General features: G+C 44.6%; 1 protein-coding gene across 4 annotated transcripts in view; it reads left to right on the top strand.

The window, feature by feature from the left end:
* Positions 1-27,828, top strand: part of MYO7A (myosin VIIA) — a 103,429-nt gene that overhangs the window by 74,334 nt on the left and 1,267 nt on the right. For all 4 annotated transcript variants that reach the window (XM_027677602.1, XM_027677603.1, XM_027677601.1 and 1 more), the window contains 28 exons: positions 587-805; positions 970-1,077; positions 1,636-1,845; positions 2,399-2,602; positions 3,409-3,585; positions 5,263-5,352; positions 6,545-6,672; positions 8,089-8,215; positions 11,541-11,660; positions 12,384-12,557; positions 13,490-13,717; positions 14,935-15,105; positions 16,081-16,198; positions 16,505-16,631; positions 16,738-16,907; positions 17,007-17,197; positions 17,755-17,879; positions 18,634-18,791; positions 19,876-20,029; positions 20,144-20,299; positions 20,708-20,813; positions 22,506-22,619; positions 23,696-23,783; positions 24,567-24,673; positions 24,874-25,059; positions 25,915-26,031; positions 26,930-27,013; positions 27,532-27,651. In XM_027677602.1, coding sequence (XP_027533403.1) covers positions 587-805; positions 970-1,077; positions 1,636-1,845; positions 2,399-2,602; positions 3,409-3,585; positions 5,263-5,352; positions 6,545-6,672; positions 8,089-8,215; positions 11,541-11,660; positions 12,384-12,557; positions 13,490-13,717; positions 14,935-15,105; positions 16,081-16,198; positions 16,505-16,631; positions 16,738-16,907; positions 17,007-17,197; positions 17,755-17,879; positions 18,634-18,791; positions 19,876-20,029; positions 20,144-20,299; positions 20,708-20,813; positions 22,506-22,619; positions 23,696-23,783; positions 24,567-24,673; positions 24,874-25,059; positions 25,915-26,031; positions 26,930-27,013; positions 27,532-27,651 — 4,077 coding nt within the window. The remainder of the gene's footprint in view (positions 1-586; positions 806-969; positions 1,078-1,635; positions 1,846-2,398; positions 2,603-3,408; positions 3,586-5,262; positions 5,353-6,544; positions 6,673-8,088; positions 8,216-11,540; positions 11,661-12,383; positions 12,558-13,489; positions 13,718-14,934; positions 15,106-16,080; positions 16,199-16,504; positions 16,632-16,737; positions 16,908-17,006; positions 17,198-17,754; positions 17,880-18,633; positions 18,792-19,875; positions 20,030-20,143; positions 20,300-20,707; positions 20,814-22,505; positions 22,620-23,695; positions 23,784-24,566; positions 24,674-24,873; positions 25,060-25,914; positions 26,032-26,929; positions 27,014-27,531; positions 27,652-27,828) is intronic.

Genomic DNA, 27,828 nt, shown 5'->3' with positions numbered 1-27,828 from the left:
AAAAACTCAAGAGCAGCTTCTTCTAAAAACCAAACTCCATGTCCAAGTGGGAACATATTGGGTTTGTCCCTAACCCAATAGTCCTCTTCTCTCCCTGTCCCAGCTGGCTCTGACCCAACAGCAAGTCATTTGTGAAGTGTGTTGGGATCTAAAGGACGTCAAAATCATCCTCCAAGTGTGCAACTTGATAGGAATAGCCACTTCCAGGCTGGTCAGGATGCTGCCTCCTGCCATGAAACAGCACCTTGACTGTCAGGCAGGAGGTTTGCAGATGCTGGACCTTCATGGGAGCAACCCTTATGGCTTATGGCTGTCTTGAGATGACCAACCAGATGTCCTGAGGCCTCTGTAGGACTCAGTGAGGAAGAAACTATCTTTGTCCTTTCTGAGTTTTGAATCAACGCAGCAGCCGGAGGGCTTCATTTCTCCAGCCTCTTGGGGAACCTCCTGAAGGTTTGTCCTTGTGGGGACTGATTTCAGTGGTTCTTATTTACAGCCGTGCAAGAAGGAGATTAGCAATGGAAATCTGCTTATGATGACTGAGCCCCTGGGTGGTGGGGTGGTTTCATCCTGCTCCCTCTTGCAGATGCGGATTGGCTTCCTGAGGCTGCAGGCCCTCTACCGATCCCGCAAGCTTCATAAGCAGTACCATATGGCTCGCCGGCGAATCATCGAGTTTCAGGCACGATGCCGGGGCTACTTGGTCCGTAGGGCTTTCCGCCACCGCCTCTGGGCTGTCCTCACCGTCCAGGCGTACGCCCGGGGCATGATCGCCCGAAGGCTGTATAAGCGCCTCCGGGGGGAAGTAAGTACCGCAGAGGAGAGGTCAGTTGTGGGCAACAGAGGTGGGGAGAGGGGAGAAAAACGTGCTTCCACATCACGTGCTCTTGGGATCTGTTTTTAAACGAAGAAAATTTCAAAAAATAAGTAGATGCCTATTCAGGAGGGCTCTTCTGTTTATTCCCACAGTATCATCGACGTCTGGAAGCGGAGAAACTTCGACTGGCAGAAGAGGAACGACTCCGAAAGGAGATGAGTGCCAAGAAAGCCAAAGAGGAAGCAGAAAAGAAGCACCAAGTACATCAGGACTGATCTCTTTCTGGGTTTCTGTCTGTTTTCCAGGGACTCATTTTGCTCCTTTGAGGGGCAATGACAAAAATATCTAAGGGTTTTCTGCCCCGCTTGAGCAGTTTGTATTTAATTCTCTAGAGTACTCTGTGCTCTAACTAGTTTGAAGCTGCTCCAGAATTTCTGATCTGCTGCACAGGAATGCCAGAGATTGTAGTTATTATTCACTTGCTTTTGCTATTGTATAAAGACTGAAGGGGGAACTGGGACACCCTGTGTGTGGGCACATGCAGGGTTTTTGTATAAAATAAAAAAATAAGATCAATGGGAGTTTCTGTGCATGGACCGACACCTAAACAGGCACTAAGGAAGCAGAAAGTGCTGTTGCTTTGTCCTTCCGCAGTTAAGGAATTGGGACGTAGGCATGTCACTGATTTGCTCCAAGTCATGATGCTGGTATAGTGCCCTAAGCACTGGGCAGTCTGCCTTTCTAAAACCAGGCCCTGCAGCATTTAGTTCCAGCTCTTTGGAAGGAGCAGTTGAGTCATTGCACTTGTCCTTTTGCAGGTACGCCTGGCCCAGCTGGCACGGGAAGATGCAGAGAGAGAAGTAAAGGAGAAGGAGGAAGCACGTCGTAAGAAAGAGCTCTTAGAAAAAATGGAGAAGGCTCGCAACGAGCCAGTGAATGACTCAGAAATGGTGGACAAAATGTTTGGATTCCTGGGGACAACCTCCTCCCTGCCTGGCCAGGAAGGACAGGCACCCAATGGCTTCGAGGTACTGGAGACATACATGTGCCTGACTATCACATGGAAGGTTTTAACAAAATATTAATGAGACAACAAAGAGTACAGCATCACAAAAGTGTGTCTCTTAAAGCTTCCTTCAAGGCCAGGCTTTTCTGTGTGGCCCCAGAGGGTTACCATGCTGTGGCTGGGGACGGGCAGGCAGCCTGCTGGCTTTCTCTCGGGCTACTGAATGGAGGAGAGCAATATCACTATAAGATCATTGAGGACCTGTGGCCTTTGAGATCTTTTCCTTTGCGGCTCATCACAGCTTGCAGCATTTAGCTCTTGGGCACCTTTTCCCCATGCTGTGAGTGGGACCATGCTTGTTTCTTCTTCTGCTGCTCTGGGGACATTCCTGGGCACAAGCATGTCCTTCAGAGCTTGGGCTTTACATGGGCTCCAGAGCTATATTCCACGTTTTCCCTCTGGCTGACTTTTCCTTTGGGATGGAAATCAGACACAGAGAAAAGTCAGGCCCAAAGGGAAGGGGTAGTTCAATATCCAAAGCCATGCTGAGTGTCTGACATGTCCTTCCACAACAGGATCTTGAGCAAGCCCAGAAGGAGCTAGAGGAAGAGGACCTGGATGCAGCATTGCCTCTCCCTGAGGAAGAGGAAGAAGATCTCTCAGAGTACAAATTTGCCAAGTTTGCTGCTACATATTTCCAGGGCACAACGACACACACATACATCCGCCGGCCTCTCAAGCAGCCTCTCTTGTACCATGAAGATGAAGGAGACCAATTGGTGAGGCAGGGGATGAAAAATCTTGAGCAGGGCTGGGTGGGTTGCAGCAAGCTTGGGAAACCATTCAGCCCAAAGGTACCAGTGGTTTCCCTTTGGGATACACTTATCTGCTGCACAGGTATCAGTAGACACTGTCTTGCCAGCATGTTTTTAGTGCTGGTAAGACAACAAACATTAGAGGGATGTAGCATTAGAGAGGCAAGTTCTTCTCCTTGATATTTGTATTAAGACAGTTAATGAAGTGCTCTTGGCTCAGGGCATGGGCAATGAAAATTTTTGTGTATCACTTCTAAAGCTTCTGAGGAGCTGGAAAAGTTACTTCTTACCTTGTTAAACACACCAGTGCAGATCTAGAAGAACTGCTTGTCCTGTAGCCAGCAGTACAAGAGCAGAAATGGATTGAACCTGCATGGCTATAATGCACATTACATTGGCCATGAACTTGCCCTCACTGTGTTCTTCCTCCTCCTCTGCAGTGGGGGTTAGGAGCTGCCAGTCACTGCCCCTCAATAAGGTTGGCATCTCCTACCAATAGCAAACCCCTTGTGGGGTGCACAAATACACTCATGATGGCACAAACACAAAAAGCCTGAATGTGTGGTCCCAGCCACCAGCCTGCCCAGCATGCACAGGGGGAATGTATGCTGCAGGCAAAACTGTTGTGTGTGATACAGGGAAATGTTTGATCTCCTGCAGATGTACAGAGAGACCACAGTGGTTATCCTGGCAGATTCAGCATGGCTTGACCACCCCCCCCTCCACTGCACTGGTGTGAACTAATGGAGCGTAACTTTCCTTTCAAATAGGCAGCACTTGCTGTATGGATCACTATCCTCCGTTTCATGGGAGATCTCCCTGAGCCAAAATATCACACAGCCATGAGTGATGGTGGTGAAAAGATACCAGTTATGACAAAAATCTATGAGACTCTTGGCAAGAAGACTTATAAGAAAGAACTACAGGCTCTGCAGGGAGAAGGAGAGGTAACTGCTGTGGCTATAGAAGAGATGCTATTATTAGGTGTTGGATATTGACATGTTGGAAAGAAACAACTTGTGGGGTTTGCTGCAGGCAATCAGTTTGTTGATTTTATTTGCACTTATGCTACAAAGGGTGAATTGCCCATGTGTCAGCTGTTAATCCTGTCCTTTCTTCACAGGGATAACTGAATGTCCCCCAGCAATAAAGTGAAGGAAGTGCCCTGATACCTCTCATGGGGCTTTGATCTCTCTTCCCCACCCCACTGGGCTAAAATACATAGAGGGAATTCAATGTCCCATGTCATCAGTTTCTCATTTGGGGATTTCTTTTTGATCTGCCCTGAGTCAGAAGAGATTAAATTAAAAATGTGCCCTTAATCTTGGAACAGGAAGTAATAAGTTACCAGGAGATTAAACTGTGGAAATTAAAAAAAAAAATCCCTATTGCATCCTGAGTGTATTTTGGGATGTCACTGGGGGACTTCATCTTAGTATCCTTCATGGATAGGACATTGTGCTGGGTAAATCAACATCCATAGCACTGATATGCTTTCATCTTTGGCAATTGCTTCATTCAGTAGGACAAGGTATTATCAGCTGTTGACATCTTCTGGATGTCACTGTTTAATTTTCAAGAAGTTTTCTTGACAAACCTCTGCAGCATTTGCAGAGGTAAATTAACAAATCTCCTAGTTTTTAGAAATTATGATTCCATTCAGCATTTTCAGTGAACTATCTGAGGAGAGTAGCCTCATCCAGACTGTAATTCTGTAAAAATACACGCCAAGAATCACCTTTCATTCCTTCTACCCATCATTTCTTGCTTGTTTTTTTACAAAAAGGCATATTTTGGCCCATTGAAACATCAGATAGTACAGAAGAGAAGAAAAATTTAAGCTGTCCTTTTTCTCTTTGGTTACATCATCTCTTCAGAGTGCAAAAGATGCCTGAGCTGACCCTGAGCAAAATGATATGCAACTCCAGGTTTACAGTACCAACTTGTCTTTATAAGGGTTATAAACCATCACATCTGCAGGACTCAAAGTGTTGACTGTATGTGACATTATAGTCCTTTCAAAGCTGTTTAAAATGGGGAGGGGTTAACTGGGTCAAAAAGTTTGGTGTAAAAGTAGAAATCCAACAGTAACTTGATGATATATAGTCAGTGCCTGGGGCTGTTCCGCATCAAATTTATTCTTCTGGGAAATCTGATAGAGCACAAGACTGGTTAAAAGTTATGAAACCATCGTAGATAACTACCTGTCCATGAATTCCTGCCTAGATGGCTGCCGGCTACAAACCCACTGTGCAAATGGCTTGTCCCAGAGAGTGGTCTCCAAGTGGCTCATCTCATTTGCACTGTCATAAGCAGAACTGGATGGACCTGGGTTGACTAGGACAACCGTGTATTCAACATAACTTTTTTCAAGTGTCCCCAATATATAATTTTTATTTGAGGGATGCTCATGGTTTAGAGAGTATCTGCAAAATTCAGAGCCATATTTGGGTTTTCAAGGGGTACAGGATATAGGTGCACACTTCTGGTTCCCACCAGCCTCTGAAATATCTCACTCTTTGTGCAGGATTAATGGTCTTTTGCAGGAGTCCAGGGAAGACAGGGAGAGCACTTGGCAGGGTTCTGTGTCTCACCCCATTGCATCCACCCTTCTTGCTTTGCAGAGTACTCACATTGACGGGCACAAGAAGAACAGTGTGCGGCACAAACTGGTCTCCTTAACGCTCAAGAAGAAATCCAAACTGACAGAGGAGGTGAGAGGAGACGCTTGGCCGCCTGGCAGCACAAGTGCCGTTGGATTGTCTGCAGCCCTCTCTGACTCTCTTCTGCTTTTCCCTAGACAACATAGAACCAGCCCTCTGGGTTTGGCGCTACCTGTCTCTCTGCCTGAAAGATTTAAGGAGTGTTTAAGGGGAAAGGTTGGCTTCCCGTGTCTCCTTGAGTCATTCTGCACCTCGCGCCGGCCTCCCCTCGGCTCCCGTTCTCCATCCATCCAGCACCTTCCCTCCCCTCTTTCACAGCCCTCCATCCAGCTGCCGATACCTCTCACCACTCTGTGATGGTCTGAATGTTATCCCTGCTTTTAGCTTCCTGCCCTCCGCCGTGGCATAGGTAGCAGAGTTGGAGTCTCCAACTACATTCACCCATCCTCTGCTCTGCTCCAATGCCAGGGACAAAGCTCCTCATGGGAGCAGTTACCCCAAGCTGAGAGCTTTTGAAAAATCCCATCTCAAAAGAGTGAGGAGCAATAAATCTTTTTGGGGGGAGGGATGAAAACAATGCAAAGACTGTCCATTTCCAGAGCAGGCACCATCTCACCTGGCTTTAGCTGCTTGAGAGCACGAAGATTGCTCCCTAAGATAGTCACCCTCTAGAGTCACACACACTAGAAATGTTGGTCTTTCTCTAGTGACTCTAAATGGAGACTGAGTTGCTTGGCTGAGACAGAGAACTGATAGGCAGATTAATTCCATCCCTGCTTTCACAAACAGCACCATGCTTATGCATTTTTGGCTGCATCACTAGCATGGAGAGTGAGTCCATTTTGTCAGTGTTTTACTGGTTATTTTAGTATGAATAAGTTAAAGGGACACATCTTCCTTGGCAATAAGATGGGTTTATTCCAAAGATCCTTGGTGGCCCTCTCCCATCTGCAGGATCAGCTCAGAGCTGGGATTCAATGGTGCCATTGTAGAAATCCTGGGAAAAGAGCAAGCAGGTGGAAGTGTGACTAGGCAGGACTATTTTTAACTTCACCCATACATGATTAAAGCCAACACAGTCAAACCCTCCCATTGCTGCCAAAGTCCTAGGTTGAAGAACTTCTGAGACCCCTCCTGGCTGGTGGAGGAGTCCCCCTGGGGGAGCACCACGCACTTGGGGTGGGAGTGGGGGGAGACATAGTAACTGGCTGTACTGAAAGAGAGTGATGTGTCTGGTTGGCAGGTGACAAAGAGACTTCACGATGGTGAGTCTACGCTCCAGGGTAATAGCATGCTCGAAGACCGACCTACCTCCAACCTAGAGAAGCTCCATTTCATTATTGGTAATGGCATCCTCAGGCCAGCCTTAAGGTTAGAAATGAAGACAAAGGCATGAACATGCCATTCTTTTCATTCCTTCTTCCTTGAGCTTGTCTTGCAATACTTAAACAATTTTGATATTGTGTGCACCTTTGAAAAGCTCTCATTTTATTATTTTTATGGTTGTGTTGTATAATGCAGGCTGGACTGGATCATGTTCCTTAATGTCCATATCAGGCCCAATGGAAAGACCACACAGAGGGTGGTCACTTCTAAAAGTCCTACTGGCCACTGGATTGATTTTTAACACTCACTCTTGTTCCTTACTACTCTTTGTTATCCACTTGACTATTTAGATCACTTTTGTTTGTGTGAAAATTTTTGATGGCATGCTAATGAAAAACTCATTTCAGTTGCTAAAATAATTATTTAAAAATTGGAAAGTGCCAAATTAAGGCCAACTGCATATCTTTTGTTTAGCCCACTTGTGTGTGTGTGTGTTATAATACAATCCTTGCCTGTGCAGTGTCACTCTTTTCACTCACACTTATCTGCTTACTCCAGGAACAGTGTGAGCATCTTCCTCTGATGATCACCTTCTCTCACTTTCATTTTATGTTCCCAATTCACCATGAAATCCGTAGAATTACTTTTCTGCACAAAGTCTTCTTTGCAGGCAGACCTGGTAGTGTCCCATGGGCTTTCTCATGGGTTTTGTCAGTGTAACAGGTTGCCTAACATTTTTTTTTGGCCTCCCATGTAGATGAGGAAGTACTGTTATCCCTCATTTTGCATGTAGATAACAAAAATAAAGTCAAAGTGGACATTCAATCCCAAATGAGACAGCTGTCAATGTATGTTTCTGTTTGGACACAAGAGCAGGACAAACCTTGATCTCCACTGGACCTGATAGTTGCCGAAAAAAGCAAAATCAGGTATCTCAAGGAATAGCCAGCAAACAAAGACTCCCCACTGATGGGTCTCTATGAAAGTTATTTTAGGATATTCTCTCTGGGAAATCTTTCTAAGGAGATGGAATAAACTCCATCATCCAGAGGTGGCTTGGAGCTTCCCTGAACCTTGAGACTCCCTTTATTTCTCTCCTTCTGAAAGCAGTGTCAGTCAGCTGTGGGAATCTTAGTTGAAACATGGGCAAAACTCAGAGGATGTTACAGAACTGGTGATGGATGGCATTTTAGAGATGCTGCAGTGATCAGGGTAAACATCGTTAAGGCAGTTAAATTAATATCCTTGTGATACTAAAATGAACTTTTGACTGTCAGTCACATGCAGACAGGGTCTGTCTCTCTGATTGTGTCAAAAAACACCACCTTTTAATGTGCTTGGGTTTTTTAAAAAGTTTTTTTTAATTCCTATTAATTAATAGGAATAATTAAATAATTCACCTAATGTTTTTCAATGTTTCATTTTAACTTTTAATTGATTTTTTTTAAATTTCTGTTGCAGGGATGAAATCTACTGTCAAATCTGCAAGCAGCTGACCCAGAACCCATCAAAAAGCAGCCATGCCAGGGGTTGGATCCTAATGTCCCTCTGTGTGGGATGCTTTGCTCCTTCTGAGAAGTTTGTGAAGGTAAAATGTAGCTATCTATCTCATGAATTATCTGCCAATACATTTGCTTTTCCACCCATGGGACCAGCTTTTCTCTTGGGTTTCACAGTAGAAGGAATCTCAGTCTTTGCCAGAAATGAAGATGACCAAGTTCCTGAGAAAAGTGTGCATGATCCCAGGTTCCATGTCTTATGGGAGTCAGATGAGTCACTCCTGAGAACTGACCCTCTCTTTCCTGTGATTCTAAAGGGAATATAGACAACCAGTTTAGATGGTGCCTCCTGCACTGTAGATGTGTGAAGATGTTATTGACTTCTGGCAGGAAAGTTCCTTGTGGGAAGCTTCAAGTGGAATTTGCACAACCAGAAGAGCCCACATTTCTCCCCTGTTTCTCATATACAAAGGTCTGTGCATTCATTCAAGAATCTACTGGCTTTGACAGTGTGACCTCAGGCATGTACTCTAGCACAATTGGCAAGGAATAGAACTACACAGCTAATTATAAATATAAATTGATATTTTAAAATTTGCACTTAGAAAGAGAAGGATTTAATTTACCTGGAAGTATGTTTGCATAGGTGCTCTCTGCATGATGTACATGCCCCACCATGTGTCATATTGAAAACATCCAATTCTAAACAGCCCTGTGAGGTGACATTTAATGTCTTCAGCAGCACTGTGGATCAGCACGACTGAAGTCAGTGGGGGATGCTAAGCAGCTGACACTTTTGAAAATCAGGTTGTTCTTAAGGAATTTCTTGGAACCTTTTTCTGGGCAAAATTATTTTGCCCAGATTTGAATGGTCTGCATTCCAAATGAGTCATTGAATTATTAAGGTTGGAAAAGACCTCTAAGATCAACAAGTCCAACCATAACCAAGCCTGCCACTAAAGCATGTCCACAAGTGCCACATCTACATGGTTTATGATCACTTCCAGGGATGGTGATTCCACCACTTCCCTGTGCAGCTTGTTCTAGTGCCTGACTGGAAATAAAGGTATGTCATTAATTTCCATATATAATCAGATTAGATACTGGGTTTTTGGCACTGAAAGAGCTGAAGCCAGAACAGAAATCCCTCCTTCGTCCCCGAGCCTTGCCAATGAAATCTAATAAAGCAGATAAATCACTGGCAAAGTGGCAGAAAATTAAATTATGTGTGGAAATGAGATCTGAGAAAGTATGGCACAGGAAGTTATGTGGATTTAAATCTTTAATAGCGAAAGATTACTTTAGAGTAGTGAAGCACTTATAAGAAATAATTTATGAGCAGTTCTGGAGACTTGGACGTAGACTCATAGAATCATAAGATTACAGAGTCGTAGAATGATTTGGGTTGGAAAGGATCGTTATAGGTCATCTAGTTCAATCGCCCTGCCATGGGCAGGGACACTTTCCACTAGAGCAGACTGCTCAAATCCCCATCCAGCCTAGCCTTGAAGATTTCCTGGGTTGAGGCAGCCACAACTTTTCTGGGCAACATGTTCCAGTGCCTTACCACTCTCATAGGAAAGAATTTCTTCCTTATATCCAGTCTGAACTTACTGTCTGTCAGTTTAAAGCAACTTCTCTGTGTGCTAGCACTCCGTGCCCTTGTCAAAAGTCCTTCTCCAACTCTCTCATCTCCAGCACCTTTATCTCCAGTTGTTTAGGTACTAGAAGGTGCTCTAAGGTCTCCTTGGAGCCTTATTTTCCCCAGGCTGAACAATCCCAACTCTCTCAGCTTGTCTTCATAACAGAGGTGCTCCAGCCCTCTCACTTGTGATCTTCGTGGCCTCCTCTGGACTTGCTGCAGCAGGTATATGTCTTTCTTGTGTTGGGGGCCACAGAGCTGGACACAGTATTCCAGGTGAGGTCTTGTGATGGCAGAGCAGAGGAGCAGAATCTGTTCCCTTGACCTGCTGGTCACACTGCTTTTGATGCAGCCCAGTTGACTTTCTGGGCTGCGAGCACACATTGCCAAGACAATGTCCCCCAACAACAGTAAGTTCTTCTCCTCAGGATTGCTCTCCATTCTCCATCCAGCCTGTATTTGTCTCTGGGATTACCCCAGTTCATGTGCAGGACCTTGCATCTGGCCTTGTTGAACTTCAGAAGGTTCACACAGACCCACCTCTCAAGCCTGTCCAGGTCCCTCTGGATGGCATTCAAAAGTCTCAATTAGAACTGAACATTTTGAGAAGGGTATTGATAATGAGGCAGTTTTCAATATGTATTCCAGCTCCCAGATATGCAAGTTGTGCTTTGGATTCCACTTTTCCATCATATGTTAAGCATGGGTCAAGACACATTAGCACTCCTGTTCTTTGCACCTTTCTTTCAAGTAACAATGGGCTTAGTGGGAAGGCTCAACCACAAAAAAAGTAGAAATATGAAAAATAAATAATTACATAGTTCATTATTAGCAATAGCATAATTGAAACTACACTTTTACATTGCATCAACTGCTTACAATCATTTGCATCAGCTGTAATCCATGTAATATGACTGTATTACCTAGATATTTCATACTTTATAAGTTACTGTTGACAGAGATGCCTGTCTCTCTAGCCATGTTATTTACGGCTGACCGTGTTATAAAGCTATCTGTGTATCTGAAGGAATAGCTGTGTGTTATCATTCAGAGAAGCCTTTATCTATCTACAAAGTCTCTCAGAAGAATTTGATTTACAGAACTATTTGTCTTAGCTAACATTTTGGCCAAGATGTTTGTGTAATATTTTTAAGTGTATTATCATTCATACTGTAGAAGTCATTGGATTTCATTTTCTCTACAGTAGTGTGATTGTATTTTTAACATACAGTGAAGTGCCTCAAATTCTGGTTTAGGATCTTCCAAAATGCAGTTTAAAATTTGACTAAAGAAATGCCTGTTTAATGTCACTGTGAAAGATCTCTTGTGCTGGCAGCTATGTTTTCTGAGTGGTATTCACTTACAATTCCCTTGGGTCATTACTTACACATCTTTTTCATTCACTCCTATCTTTTTGCCCAACACTCAATAACATTTTATAATACATCTTTAAAATACAGAGGTAGAAATCAGTGGCAGCAATAGCAGAAACAGAAAAGCTGCTGCACTGGCTTCAATCAAAGTTCTGTCTAGTCTGGTATCTTATCTCCTTCAAGGCCAGAAAAGCACAGTAGAAGAACAAGGCAGGGGTGCAGACCGTCATACTCTCTCTCAGCTTCCAGTGATGCAATGTATGAACATTTGAGCCTGAGTAGTATCACTGTCGTTAGTCCCAGAGGGCTTTTCTCCAATAAGACATTGCTTCTTAACCTTTGCAAGTGCCTGGTCTAAAGAGCCAAAGGTCTAACCAATGTGTTCCCTGCTGCCAACAGTATTTAAGGAACTTTATCAATGGAGGCCCCCCAGGTTATGCTCCCTATTGTGAAGAGAGGCTGAGGCGAACATTTGCCAATGGGACAAGGACACAGCCACCCAGCTGGTTGGAGCTGCAGGTACGAGTCCCTCCATCTCCTCCCCAGGCAGCTGAGGCTCAGGGTTTAAGCCTTTCACTGTCGCAGGAACCACATCTCTGGCAGGACAGAATGTGGGGCGACAAAATGCATATTTCTGTCAAGAATGTTCAGGTAATTCCAAGATATTGCATTCCCTGTCCCTCCTGGTTTTGCTGCAGAGTATGTATCCTCAGATCGATGCTTTTGGCTGTCTCAAAACTTTTAAATTAAGTGTGCTTGAGAATGCTATTGGACCTTGAAGCCAGCTGGCACGGAGCAAGCCCCCATATATTCTAGAAAACCGTCTTAAAGATGAAGGTGGCTGCAGGCAAACTGCCTCCTGAAAATGGTCCCTGGGACTTGTCTGGGGATAATCATAGCTGGAAAAGGCAGTTTGTGCAAAAATTGCTCTTTTTCTCTGCTGGTTTACTAGCATATACAGTTGTGCTCCAGTGTCCATGAGCATTTCCAGGCATGCTTGTGTTTATTGGATTAGGCGCCTTGAGGACTGAATGTGTTAAATAAAATATCTGTGACTTCCAAGTGCTGTCAGTGGCTGACCATACATTTTCCTGTTGATAAATACAGTATGGTAGTATTCAAAAGCAGCCAGTCAGTGGGATCAGGAATTAGTAAATGGTTATCAGAGTGGGACAGAAGAGTATGTAGGTAAATAGTATTGAAATACACATAACCTTATAAAGTTTGACTTTCATCCATTAGGCAACCAAGTCCAAGAAACCTATCATGCTGCCTGTAACATTTATGGATGGGACAACCAAAACACTGCTGACCGACTCTGCAACAACTGCTAAAGAGCTCTGTAATTCTTTGGCTGACAAAATCAGCCTGAAGGATCGATTTGGCTTCTCACTTTACATTGCACTTTTTGACAAGGTATATCTTGAGATCTGTTCCTGAATAACTCTGTGAAAGAAGAGGGAGGTTCTAGTTGCTGTCACATAACTTCCAGAAGGCAGAAGGAAAATTTCTACAGTGCAAGTGTCAGCATGATTTTCACAATAAGAGTAGTCAAACTCTGGAGTGGTGTTGTCGGAAAATCTCCCTCCTTGGAGATATTCAGAATTTAGCAGGAAAATGCACAGATGGACCTGCTCTAACCACTGGGCTGGACCAGAAACATCCAGAAATTTCTTTCCACCTACAGAATTACGTGATGCTATGTTTTTACTCTCTGACATGTTTATTTGAGGTGAATTTGCAATAAAACAAACAACGTGGATTTTTATGCGGGGGAGCTACTACATTTAATTGGAAAGCTAATGGTTGAAATTAAGCTTTGAAAATGAGCTAGAACATAAACTGTCATACCTGCATTGGCATTTAAACTGATTTATTTAACCTAAAAACATACCTTTTTCAGAAATTCTGTTAAAATAAAGGTGAGCGTAAATGAGAAGGAAAACAGACCTAGGGTAAAACTTCAGCTGAAACAACAGCTGCAAGTCAATGAAACTGAAGTACTCCTACAGTTGCTGTCTAAGAGGATGAAGTATATTCTCACCTCCAGATGTGGCCACCTCTGCCTGCAGGTGGAGAAGAAAGCGGTTTATACTCCACCCTCTTTGTCTTTTTTAAGGAGACATTCATCCAGGGATGTTAAGTCTAAGGGGATATAGTACTTTAGGGCTTCATGCCAGACTCCAGTGAAAAGACAGATGTGATAAATTCTGGCTAGTAGACATAGATATATTGATTTATTTTGATTATAAAGGAGGTCTGAATGAGTGACTCAAAACCAGATATCTCTACCTAGAAAGAGTAGCTTTTAGAGAGGTGAATGGCACGTTTCCCTCTGCCCTGACTAGGTATCCTCGCTGGGGAGTGGCAATGACCATGTGATGGATGCTGTGTCTCAGTGTGAGCAGTACGCCAAAGAACAGGGAGCACAGGAGCGCAACGCGCCGTGGCGGCTCTTCTTCAGGAAGGAGATCTTCACTCCTTGGCACAACCCAAGTGAGGACAACGTGGCTACCAATCTCATTTACCAACAGATCGTGCGAGGGGTGAAGTTTGGGGAGTACCGGTGTGACAAGGTATGTGACTTTAGCAGCTACTGGTCTGGTCCAACAAGTATCTTTGAGATGGTGAAGTAGGTTCCAACAAAGGGGATGACAAATATTCCTCCCTGGATGCCTATTAGTTTGGGGGTTTATGGTATTCATTTAGAAAACAGTAGCTACAACAATCAGATCCTCTTGACTGGGCTTGGGTGCTGCATGAGCACTCTCGCCTGGTGACTTTTGGATGGAAAAGTGAACAGCCACTTCATCCATCAGCCTCTGCTTGGAGGGCCACAGGTAGTCTGTAATCAGATCACCACATCAGGAGTACACAGCAAAACCTTGTTTGGTGAATTCTGTCAAGTCTTAGACATGAGAGATGCTTTTCAGGATACCCAGACCTCTGCCATGCAATACAAACCCAGCAATTCTGCCATACAGTGAAGGGACATTGGCAGCATAAACATAATGGCATAAGCTCTGGAAGCTTACAGAATTATTTCTCTGAAAATGTCCATCACATTTTTGAGGGGAGTTTGGAGGGTTTTTTTGCTTGTATTTAAGATCACCCAGGTGTCAAATTGAAGACGTCTCTCTTCCCGAATACGTGATCATTCTCCTGTGGTCCGGTAGAGTCCAGTCACCTTGAGAACTAAATTGTCTCTTCACATCTCTTTTGCGTTAACTGCAGTTCTTTTATCTTATCAGAAGTCCTGTCCTTTCTCCCCCACCCTTTGGTCTTCTTGTGCTATTATCATTGCAGTAGCTCTATTATTTCACCCCACAATGCTTGAAATGTAGCTGCATCAAAGGAATTTTACAGTTCTGCATTATGCACAGGTGCTTCAGTTGCTGGGCTTCCCAAATGTGGGAAGTGATGGATACATGCAGTTTTCAATCACTAAGCTCTGTCTACCATAGCAAAATCATCCACTGCTGACTGCAGGCATCAGAAACAGACTGATCTGCAAAGAAAGACTGGGGAAAACGTGTTCCCACACAGTACAGAGGAGGTTGTGTAGTGCTAGTCACTGAACATGTTAAGGCTTAGTCTTAGCTTTTAGTGGTCAATCTCCTGGACTTTTGATGTGCAAAAAGCACTGCTGAAGTTCTGTTGAAACGAAGCATCACCACGCCATGTACTGAAGCAGCAGTACGTCCAGCTGCCACAAAGAGCTCCTTGAATGGTGGAGGATGGATGTTCTGAAGACCTAGTAACAGTATTAACTTGGCTTGTTTGTCTCCCATAGGAGGAAGATCTAGCAGAACTGGCTTCCCAGCAATACTATGTGGACTACGGGTCAGAGATGGTACTGGAAAGGCTGCTAAATCTAATTCCATCCTACATCCCAGACAGAGAGATCACAGCATCAAAAACAGTAGAAAAATGGGCTCAGCTCATTATAGCTGCACATAAAAAGGTGGGGACAGTGGAGCACCATGGCATGCTTCAGTAGTTTCATATGTCTTTTAAACATGTCAGACATCATAGCTCAGCTCTTAGCCTAGCCTGAAGCTAAATCAGTGAGAAAGGACAGAGTTTGTTCTAGCTACGTTCAGCTTTACTGCAGGTTTTGAGGCAAGATCTGACAGAACGAGGCAACGTGCAGAGATTTAGTGGGAGAAGCAAAATACTATCTCTGGGGTGATATTCTTGTTACACAGGATTGTGGTTGTATTACAGTGATTGTTCATGTCTCCAGGTAATGTTGGGACCTTATTGTGCCAGGCATTATATAAAACCTCCCTGACTTCAATTAGAACATTTGTGACACTGTCACATGGCAACCCCTTCCATAACTCATTACTCATAACTTGCGACCATTCATAAGGTTGGTCATCCTGACATGATAATTGGCATCCATTTAACTGCAGGAGCCACCTTCAGATTAAGATCCCTAAAATGTAAACATCTCCATGTGTGTCACGAGTCTCACCTCGCCTTAACTGTCAATGGAGACCCAGGGATGCAACTCACTTGGATCTTGCACATCCTCCATTGGCCTGTCAGTTTTGTATAGAAGTGTCAGTATCTGAGGATGTCCTACATAAGGTACTTAAGGGCTGTTGAGTGTCCATTTCCAGCTAAAGAACTGTCAAGCCAAAAGGTTGACCCAAAATCCCCCAAAAGGAAACCCAAGGTCAACTGAGACAAATCTCAGCCATATGCTTGCCCAGGCTTCTTAAAGTCAAATTGTTCCCTGAAGTGGGAACCAAAGGCCAGGACTTGGCCCAAACTATCACTTGTTCCTGTAGTATTTTGTTTGGCCCTTAGATGCACTGAGACCTCCTTTAATATTAGTTCCAAGACCTTCGGGTTACATAGATTAATTTTGTTTGCTCTCTTCCTAAGTGGGGGTTTGCTTCATGTTGATTGTGGTTTGCTTTTTCTGTAGGGAATTTATACTCAGAAGAGAACAGACCCAAAAAAGGTCAAGGAAGAGGTAGTGGATTTTGCACGTTTCAAGTGGCCTTTACTGTTTTCTCGGTTTTATGAAGCCTTCAAATTCTCAGGTGAGTCAGTAAAGCACATCCCCAGAGCACAGGATGCTCTAAAGCAAAATGAAAGAGAGAGAGGGATTCCACAGACAAGAAGGAGATAATCTAGCTAGTCTTTTTTGGATATGTTATTTTTTGTTGCATCCTGATTAGCAACAGCTCAGGCTATGAGTCTGATACTATTTCTCTTCCTAAAACAAACAAACAAACAAAAAAAAAAACCACTGGTTTTTTTATTGTTGAATCCTGCTTTGAAAGGCACACATTTTCTGTATCCTAAGACCCTTCATAAGCTGATTGTATGCCTTGTCTTCAACACAGGGCCAAGCCTGCCTAAAAATGATGTGATTGTAGCTGTCAACTGGACAGGAGTGTACTTTGTGGATGAACAGGAGCAGGTTCTCTTAGAGCTCTCTTTCCCAGAGATCACAGCTGTGTCAAGCAGCAGGTAAGGACTTAGCTGGCAATCTCACCATAAACCAGCCTTTTTCCAAGCTTTGCCTCTTGATGTCATTAAGTGTCATGTGTATGTCTCCCATAAAAATATATCCCAGAGGAGGAAAGTTGCAAGGACAGAGTTTCACTTTGGCTACCATTAAAGGCGATGAATACACTTTCACCTCCAACAATGCAGAGGATATCCGGGACCTGGTGGTGACCTTCCTTGAAGGACTAAGGAAACGATCCAAGTATGTGGTCACTCTCCAAGACAACCCAAACCCTGGTAAGTAAATAGCCCATCTCAGTGGTAAACATATAGATAGATTTAATATTCCCAAAGAATTTGGAAAAAAATTCAAACCAATGGCTGGTTTTCTTGCAGTAGGAGAAGAATCTGGGTTCCTCAGCTTCCTCAAAGGAGACCTCATAGTTCTGGACCAGGACACAGGAGAACAAGTGATGAATTCAGGGTGGGCTAATGGGCTCAACGAACGGACCAAGCAGAGAGGGGATTTCCCAACTGATTCCGTCTATGTCTTACCTACAGTCACCATGCCTCCACTGGAGATCGTGGTAAGCTGTCTTACAGAATTACACAACTTGGTACAATGCTTGAGGAGGTCAAAGCATTCCTGAAGTGCTTAGATCTGTCCAAAGTCTCCCTGAACATAAGGTGGAAAACAAAGTGGATGAGAGAGGTGACAAGTTGTCCAAGGCAAAAATGATCTCAGCCTTTCTTCTGGTCCTGGCACTTAGAACACCACAAACCTGTGACTTGGAATATCCATGTATCATGCTAAATCACTCCAGCTGGCCTAAATACTTAAAGGTGTATTTGGGGTTGGAGGAAACCACTGCATTCATATAAGGAGCTGTAGGATCCAAAGCACATTGTCTTCTTTAGGAAATGACCCACATTATGGAAACATTTGTTATTCCTTGCATTAGTAACTGAGAATGACACAGAGAAATGATGGTTGCACAGTTCTTACTGAGTGTTACCTGGAATTGATGGGTTGTTCTTATTCACTCATTGTTATTTTTGTTTTGTATCTGCTTCCTCTCTCTGAATATATCAGATGTATTTTATATCGAATATACCAAGTAACAGAGAGCTTTTCATCCCACAGGCACTGGTCACAATGACCCCTGACCAACGACAAGATGTTATCAGAACCTCTCAGATGGCAATTTCAGACAGTGAAGAGAAAGTAAAGCCATATACCTTGGAGGAATTTTCCTATGATTATTTTAGGTGATTTTTTTAAACCATCCTCAAAATTTATAGGAATCCATCTGCAAGTAGCCTAGGAATCAGGAAAATTTTGCTGCTGGAAAAGACTCTGAATACCCCGTTGTGTGACGTTTTATAACTGCAACCTCTAGTTTAGGTCATGGCATTTGAGCCATGTTTTTCACAGATAAGGTTTTATGAAGGATTTCTTCTAAGCAGAGGTGTAACAGTGTGAAATTTAATATTATGTGGGAGGATGTACTTAGACCATATAGCCAGCACTTAAATTAGGTACCGGCACTTTCATCTCAGCTCCAAAGATGTAAATGTGCACCACTGCTGAATGCACCTGACCAAAACTCCCACTCCTGTTTGGATGGACTGGCAATCCAAACAGGCAGACCAGATCCTGTGGAATATTTTCCCCTGGTAGGCTTGTACTGCTAGGTGATACTCTTTCAGTGTGGCTGTCCTGACAATTTTTTGCCATCATCCTTCTTATTGTGGTTAGAAGTTCTTCGGGATAGGGTAGGTTGTTTTGGTGTCAGTATTTGGGTAAGGTCCTTTAAAGGACTTTTCTAAGCCCTAGGAAAGTACAAATATTTATCTTTGCATAGAACTGGAGCTGGATACTTACTAAATTGTCAAGTCCCATTTGTTGTAAGAGTTCATTAGCCAGGTGCTGCAAGCAACCTTCCTAGGTGAAACATTGGCCACAAGCTGTCCCTTTTATCCCTGTAATCTCTCCACTTTCTTGCTTTGCATTTCCTGCCAGGCCACCTCCCAAGCACACCCTCAGCCGAGTCATGATCACAAAGAGCCGTGGAAAGGACAAGCTGTGGTGTTACACCCGTGAGCCCATCAAACAGCCACTGCTGAAGAAGATCCTGGGCAGTGAGGAGCTGTCCCAAGAAGCCTGCATGGCCTTCATTGATATCCTTCCTCTGCTTGGGAGAGCCCTTGGGCAACAGGTCTGATGGGCAAAGGGTGGATCAAGCTCTTTAAGGCCCCAAGCAAAGCCCATGGAAAGGTTTGTGGTCCCTCTTAACAGCTTTGGGACCATATCATAGTCTTGGAGATGGGTCTGAGCCATAGATCTGTACTCAAGTATCATTGAGATCTGAGGTGTGTCTAGTTCTTAATAAATGAGGAATAGGGAACAAGTTACTGAGTCCTGCTGGTCCACACTCGCTCTGTTCTGGCTTGCTTCAGCTGAATTTCTGCAAAATGCATCTGCTGTGGAAGGCCATAACCCTAATCAGTGTGGATGAACACCATCCACATGGCCTTGGGGACAGGGTTTGATGTCTGAATATCCCTTACTTGGCAGAAGGTACACAGCATGGGAGAGAAGAGCTAAGTGCAACCATAGATCCAATCTGTTGAAGCCTTTATTTTTTTGATGGGACTTCACTCTAGGATTCAAACTTCATGGTTTGAATAGTTCTGTTGGCTTGTTACTGATTAATAGTACACTCTTGCTGCTACCACTGGTTTCCTCTTATTAGCAAATAATAATAGGAGGAGAAGTTAAAAGAAAAGGAAAAAAATAGGGACATTTGCATTTTTGTGCTTTTCCTCTTGTTGTGTCATACATGTTAATTTTTAAAACTGTGGTCTCTTATGCAGAATAGTTGCAATATGCATGATGGTGAAGGCTGTCATTTGGTTTATGTTGCTGCAGCTCCACTGGTGTCTGACACTAGCTGAAAATCTGGTCTTTTACAGTGGTGCCTGTACCTGTGATCAGGTAATACATGATCACACGCAACTTTCTTATGTCTACGTATCCCAACTCCAAAACAATCAATGTTTCAAATTAGTTTGATGCATGATAAAGGGAGAGACAGCTTGCTGGACATCTTCTAAAGCAGTTTAAAGTCTTTACCATACACTGCACCCCCTCCACCAAATTGCAGCCACTTCTGTAGTCATGTTACGATGCTTTTAACCACATCATCAGCAGAGGGGCTTCCCCAAATATCCCAGTTAGCTGATCCTTGACTCCTACCCCCACCAGTGCTGAAGTATATGGGTGACTACCCATCCAAAAGGACCCGCTCAGTCAATGAGCTGACAGACCAAATATTTGAAGGTGCCTTGAAAGCGGAACCCCTGAAGGATGAAATCTACTGCCAGACCCTCAAGCAGCTCACGGACAACCACATCAAGTATAGGCTCTTTGTTCCCCTTGTCCCAAATACACTAGCCCGTGTTGGGCAAAGCAGACATGAAATGTCCATGCTGTGAGTGATGTTCTTCCTCCTGGGTCTCTCCTTGTTTAGATACAGTGAAGAGAAAGGCTGGGAGCTATTGTGGTTGTGTACAGGCCTTTTCCCTCCCAGTAACATCCTCCTGCCGCATGTCCAGAGGTTCCTGCAATCCCGGAAACATCATCCCTTGGCAACAGACTGCATCCAGAGACTCCAGAAAGCCCTGAGGTATGGCACCAAAAGACCTAGACCTGACTGTACTACAACATCCAAATATGTGTGAGAAAATACAACTAGGAGATATTTTGGTGACTGGGGGAACAGTGAAAGCACACAGCCTCTCTCTGTATTCCACCAAGCTGACTGAAAGGGACATCGAGTGGAGAATGTTGCTGATAAACTGTGTAGAAAAATGAAGATGAATCAACTTTGTCCAGGTCCACTGAAATAATCTACAATCTAAGCAAATATACATTCCCCATCAAAATTTTTCTTTCTTCTTTTAAGGGGAAAAACACCCTAATATTAAGAAAGTAGTTGAAGTTACTCAAAAATAATATGTATTAAAATGGAAAATTTAAACAAGTAATTCTTGCCTTGATGATGTTGTGACACTTGCTACCTCCTGTTTTGCAGGAATGGATCCAGGAAATACCCGCCTCATCTGGTAGAAGTGGAAGCCATTCAACACAAAACCACCCAAATTTTCCATAAGGTTTACTTCCCTGATGACACTGATGAGGTAAATGGGGGAGGAGGAAATTCTTCTTTTCTGTCTGGATGGCTGTCAATGTTCTTATTAAAATCTCAGAAGAGGCTAATATTGGTTCTGATTCAGAAAAGCTCAGCCTTTCCAGAAGACTCTGGGCCAAAGCATTACAAGGAAAACCCATCCTTGTCCATTCTGATTTGCTGCAATTCATGTTTTTCAAGATAGGGTGCTGGGCTGGTGTTCATTGGAGGTTTTACAGTAGGACCTCAGAACAAAGGAGACTGGGTGGGTTCATCCATTCAATTGCATTGGTTCAGAAGCCTTGGATAACAATTATCTGGAGCCTCAACCAACATATATTGTCCATCCTACTATACCCAGCAGGGTACCATGATGGGGCTCCCTGGGACTGGGCAGACTATTACAGCACTGGCAAGTAGGTGACTGAAATTATACCTTCGGACCTGAGATGACACAGAAATTATACCTGCACTCAGGAACCTCTCATTAAGCATCTTACGTGCTAATAAGGCAGCTACTTATATTGATGCCAGAGCAGATAGGCATGTCCTTGCAGATACTCCTATCTTGTGGTACTGATTAGTCTTCCTGTGAGGCTCAGATCTCTCTCTTCCCTCATGCCAACTAAATTCCTGTATTTCCAAGTGGGTTTATTTGTAAAGCAGTCCACATCCGTGGAAGGAAAAGGATGATTCCTCTCCAGCAGCTGTGCGTGCCCTTGTTTATCTCTAATGGAGAGTTGAGAGAACTGTTGGGATTTCTCATCATTTTGAGTATTTTTTTCTGACACGAGCAGCTATGAGCACGGCACTGCTTTGTACACGTGCATCTGTGTGAGAGCAAGTAGAAGAAAGCAGTGGGGACTTCTGCACTTGGATGGGTTTGCTGTTATCCATTTGGCCATGGAAGCCACGAGGTGGCCTGGCAGATTAGCATCGTTCCAGTGCAACATGCATCTACACTGAAGTGCTGCTGGACACTGAGCTCCAGATCAGACTCTTGTGGGATGTAGAACATGAGTCCTGGTGGTTTGGTGGTTCAGGCTAACACAGTTGTGCTTGTGGTGGTCAGAAGCTTGAATTTCTTTAAAGTGCTATGAACTGAATCTCTCTAAGTGGGCAGAGCAAAATTGAGGCAATGTAAATGCTGAGCACAGCTCAAAAGGCAAAACCAGGACTGGGATGTGCATGGAGGTGGGACAGTCCTTTAGATATCCCATACTTTAGATATACCATCCATAGGTATCCATAAAGGAGGAGTCATTTTCCCCTTTATTCAGCTATCTAGAAGCCAGACATTTGGTCTAAGCCAGTCATCTGATCTCCTCATCATCAGTGGAGAGACAGTTAGGACAAATCAGCTTGGAGGTATCTCACTCTCTCTTTCCCTCTTCCCCCCAGGAAGATAGTTCTGAGACTTCACTGTTAGATGAGAAAAATCTCTTACATTGCCTGGGGAGCTCTTGATAAGCCAGCACAGGATATAGATAAAGCATTAAAAAGCACAATGGTGCAGCAGTAGCATGATAGAACTTCTGCAGGCATCCCTTCCCATGCCCCAAACCATAATTCACAATGTCACTGATTTCAATAGTGGTGGGCATCTAAATCCCTCTGTGCATGTGTGCCTAGAGCTCCTCAAAGAGAGCATAAAGTGAAAATTAATCTTGAGAAATTGGTGAGGAACTTCCTTTCTTTGTAGGCATTTGAAGTGGAGTCCAGCACAAAAGCCAAGGACTTCTGCCAGAACATCTCCAATAGGCTGCTCCTAAAGTCCTCTGAGGGCTTCAGCCTCTTCGTCAAAATCTCTGATAAGGTGAGTGACTCACCCAGAGGCTGAAGTAGCCCTGAAATACTCAGTGACCCACCTGCCACTCAGTACCCATTGGTGGAGCCAGAGTTATCTCATGAGAAGCATTTCTCTACAAGCTGTGTGGCATTTCTAAGTCAGATCCAACATGATACAGGTGAGGTTTGGAGTCCCACAGCCCTGACTTACAGCAATCTCCCTCAAGGACTTAACACAGTGATAGGCAGAACTCTCCTAGGCTGCTAGTGAGTTGGCTTTATAAGAAAGGACTAAATAAAAAAAATGCGCAGCTTAGAGCTGCCTCTGGCAACTGGGAGAAATCTGTGGAGATAGTCATCAGGAAGGGAAAGGAATTATTCTGGTGAAACAAGAAGCTGCAATAAGGAGTAATGTATGAAATTAGAGACAGAGCCTGAAGCAAAGTGCTGGCAGTGGCTTTCTCACATCAGCAGTTTGTAATACATCAGTGTAACCAGCACAAAACAGCAAGCAACAGCTACAGGATATGGGACAATGGCCAACCCTGCCTGTGACATCTTGCCACTTGTTTTGGGCACCACAATATAAGAAGGACATAAAGCTGTTAGAGAAGATCCAAAGACAAACTACGAAGATAGTGAAGGGTTTAGAGGGGGAGACATAAGAGGAGCAGCTGAGGTCACTTGGCTCATTCAGCTTGGAGAAGAGGAGACTGAAGGGAGACCTCATCATGGTTTACAGCTTTCTCATGAGGTGAAGTGGAGGGCAGACGCTGATCTATTCTGCCTAGTGATCAGTGACAGGGCCAGAGGAAATGGTGTGAAGCTGTGTCAGGGAAGGTTTAGATTGGATACAAGAAAAGGTTTTTCACCCAGAGGGTAACTGGGCAGTGGAACAGGCTCCCCAGGGAAGTGGTCACAGCACCAAGCCTGACAGAGTTCAAGAAACATTTGGACAATGCTCTCAGGCACATGGTGTGATTCTTGGGGTGTCCTGTGCTGTGCCAGGACTTGGACTTTGATGATCCATATGGGTCCCTTCCAGCTCAGGGTATTCTGTGATTCTCCTTCTCAGCCTTTGTGACCATGTGCTGTGTCCCTCAGGTCATCAGCGTGCCCGAGGGAGATTTCTTCTTTGACTTTGTGAGACACTTGACAGACTGGATCAAGAAAGCAAGACCGGCAAAAGACGGTAACTTTTTTCATTAAGGGTCACACACAGCCCTTCTACTGCCCTCCAGACCTTTCAAACAAGATTGACCACACAGTCTGCCATAAGCACTGGAATAGACTGCCCAGGGAAGTAGTGGAATCACTGTCCCTAGAAGTGTTCAAAAAACATGTGGATGTGGTGCTTAGGGACATGATTTAGTGGTGGACCTGGCACTGGACTCAATGGTTTTAGAGGTCTTTTCCAACCTTAATGATTTTGTTATTTTGTGATCTGTTGGGCCACACTGATGTGGGTGTGCTGCCTGCACCATCCCTGGGGGACATCACCTGGGAGGTGGTCGTCCGAGAGCAGCAAAACCTCTTCTCCAGGCCTAGTCCTTGCCCCTGCGAGGAGTGCCTGCTGGTGGGCAGCTCTCCAGGAACTGCCCGCAGGAAGGTTTAGTGGTGGCATTCACCTCACCTCACTGACCACATCCATGATGGAACTGGCTGCACCTCTGCTGAATTTTTCAGTGGCTGCAAGACATGGGTGCCTCCAGGATACAACTCCTCTGTCCTGTGTTAGGCTTGAGCACTATCACTGAAGTACGATAGTGCAAGTGAACCCAAGCAGTCTTTCCATTTTATTAAAGCTTTGCATGGCAGTGATGTGATTTGGTCTGCAAGGTCAGAGCCCATTTGGCCTTGTGAATGCCCCTGTCCCTGCAGGTTTTGATGGCATATAGGCACCACTGGCTTGCAGACGCTGATTGGCAGCTGGTATTCACACCATTGCTCCTATATTCCTGCTTCTCTTGAACAGGTATAGTGCCTTCTCTCACCTACCAAGTGTTCTTCATGAAAAAACTGTGGACCAACACAACGCCTGGAAAAGACTCGATGGCAGACTCAATCTTCCACTATTACCAGGTACTCCAGGACTCCACAATACCAGTGAAGACTTGGGAGGGATTAGGAGTGGGTTACAAAGACATTGTCCATTTGCAGATGTTCCCAGGGCACAGCCTCTTAACCAGGGGCTGGATACCTCCACAAACTCCATTAAACATCTGAGGATGAAGGTCCATGGGCATCCCCTCTATCTCTCAGTTGTTCTTTCCTCCATGCAGGAGTTACCAAAGTACCTGCGCGGCTACCACAAGTGCACACGGGAAGAGGTCCTGCAGCTGGCAGCTCTCATCTACCGGGTGAAGTTTGAGGATGACAAGTCTTATTTCCCCAGCATCCCCAAGCTCCTGAAGGAGCTGGTGCCTCAGGACCTCATCCGGCAGCTCTCTCCAGATGACTGGAAAAGGGTAAACCAGCAGCTTGATTCATATGCCAGGACTGGCTGGGGGAAGCCCAGTCTCTTGGCTGACTCATCTGACATTCAGCATTGAAGTTGGACTGCCAGAATGAGTGGCCCATGGTCCCTCTTGAGCCATAGAAGAGCTTCAGCCTCCCTGGCATCACCAAGAGGAGAAATTGTACATTCATGTTTGCATACACATGCATGCCCTGGGTTTTCTTTGTCCTGCGACTGTGGCTGTAGTGGTGGATGCAATGCCATATGGACACATGCTGAGAGATGGTCTTGTGTAAAGGTCTGTTGTTTAATGCAGACTACTGAATGGAGGAGTAATTCTCCCTGCTTTACACAAGGAGAGCTGTGGCACATGTGCAGACAGGTCTAGTCTTAAAATATCAGAGGTGTCTCACTGCCCAGAAATAGTCTTATAAGTCCTTTCTGTTTCCTATGTGCTTATCAGCATCTCTCGATTGAAGGTCTCTCAAGTCTCCTCTGCTGCATTAATTGGAGGATTAAAACTTATGATCCCTTCAATGGAGTTTCCAGCTCAGCTCATCTAAGAAGGACCTGCCTTGGTTTCAGGCCCTGCTCCAGTGACCAGCCAGCACTTTTTTGAAGTGTTCATTGGAACAGACTGGAACCAAACCTAAAGGTCAGGTTGGACAGGACTCAGAGCAATCTGGTCTAGCGGAATGTGGCCCTGCTCATTGCAGACAAGTCAGACTAGGTGACCTTAAAAAGGTCTATTCCAACCCAAACTATTCTATGAATCTCTCACTGTGGGACTGATGCTCCTTCCCTGCAAACATCCCTGGTACTAGGTAGTGCAAACCCTCCATCTCAGTTGTGTTCTCTGTTCCAGTCCATCGTGGCATGCTACAACAAGCACGCAGGCAAAACAAGAGAAGAAGCCAAGCTTGCCTTTCTAAAGATTATCTTCAAGTGGCCTACATTTGGATCAGCATTCTTTGAAGTGAAGGTACCTGCTCTGGGGGTTCTCTGACAGCTTTTAGCCAAGCTCATAAGCCCTGTACCACAGGGGGATTCCAGATCTGAACCAGACTGGGACAACCCTGCTGAAACAGGGAAAGAGTGTGAGACTCTTCATTAGTGAAGGACAAATACACTCTTTTTTGCTGCCCTGCCTCTTTACACAGCCAGAACCATTGTAGAACTTCAGCATATCTCAAACATTGGGTCCCTGCTCGTAGCTGTGCTGCTGAGGAGCCAAGAGCCATTCTCTGTTTTGCCAAGGCAAAGGGGAATGTGTGGTTTTCCAAGGGATCTGTCTGCACCCATCACAAATGGAATCCAGACCACTCACCCCAGCCCTAGACTTCCATCAAGGAAGCGAGTAGTCATGAAGTCTGTCCAGGTACTCTGGACACCTTATTGCAACTTCCTCCTCTCAATGACCAAACTGAGCAAAATTGAGTGTAAACTGAGCAAAACTGAGAAGGGAACAGAGCAGTGTAGTCTTAGCCTGGAGGTCCACATCAGCCTGCATAAGGAGGAGCAGAGCCTCAGACAAACTGGAAGAGGAAAGGAGATGTCTGGAGTTGCTCAGCCTGTCCCAGCTCTTCCATGCCAGTGGCAAGATTGCTTCACTTCTGGGAAGCCACCAAAGGGAACAAGGAACTTAATGCTGTCAGCAGCTCAGCAACTGGTTATCATGCATTTAGGAAAACTGTACTTACCTAGACAGTGCTGACTGTTACTGATACCTTGATGAGCTCTAGGTTTATCTTTCAAAGATAAACTGGATAGCAGCTAATAGGCCACCAAGTGCTGTCAGGAGAAGATAGGGAGTGAGGAAATAGGAAGGGGTCTGATTTTGCTTGGCACATGCTCTAACCAGTTCATCTCATTTCCAACAGCAAACTACAGAGCCAAATTATCCAGAAATCCTTCTAATTGCCATCAATAAGCATGGAGTCAGCCTCATTGATCCCAAAACGAAGGTAAGCAAAACTGAGGGCTTCACTAGATGCTCCTGAGCCCATTCCCCAAACCCTCAGAGAAGTCATCCCAAAGAGCATGTTGTTCAGAACTTAATGAGTTCTCATTAAGCCTTATTAGAAAGGCTGGATAGACCAAACAGTTTCTGGAGGCAGAAATTCACTGTTACACAGATCCAGCCAGCTTTCAGAAGATGTATTGGAAGCATCAACTGTTAGAACCCTGTAATTGGAGGAGACACATGCTGCTTCCTTAATCCTTTCACAGACATTAGGACAGGAGCTGGAGTAAATGAGATCCTTCCACCATCTTCATGGTCATTCTACTATGGCAGTCCTTCACAAGCACTGGAGGATCCAGTCTTGCATCTCACTGCCATACCCATGAGTCTCATCACATCCTTGGTAGACATCCTTGGTCTGCTTTGATGGAAAGTGAACAGGGACATGAGAAGTCCCCACAGCCCTTCATGAAAGTTGAGGCTTTCGCATGTTGAGTGTCAGTTTTGTGTTCCCACCAGGATATCCTCATCACTCACCCCTTCACCAAGATCTCCAACTGGAGCAGTGGCAACACGTACTTCCATATAACTATTGGCAACTTGGTGAGAGGAAGCAAGCTGCTCTGTGAGACCTCCCTGGTAAGGAGTGTTAAAGATTAGACCAAATCCTGACTGGCAGCAGATTGTGCCTTAGGGATTCTCTGGGCTGAAAATGGTCTCTCAGAAGAGCACCTGATTGGGTTTTTTTTCTTCTGGACTTCCCATTGCCCTGCTCAATGAATCAGGGCTCTCATTTGGTTCATCATCCAATGTACA

The sequence above is a fragment of the Neopelma chrysocephalum genome, unplaced genomic scaffold (assembly GCF_003984885.1).
Source record: "Neopelma chrysocephalum unplaced genomic scaffold, ASM398488v2 Primary Assembly neopelma1_43, whole genome shotgun sequence".
Taxonomy (NCBI): Eukaryota; Metazoa; Chordata; class Aves; order Passeriformes; family Pipridae; genus Neopelma; species Neopelma chrysocephalum.
Note: the sequence above shows the minus strand (reverse complement) of the source record. Positions and strands in the feature narration are given on the sequence as shown.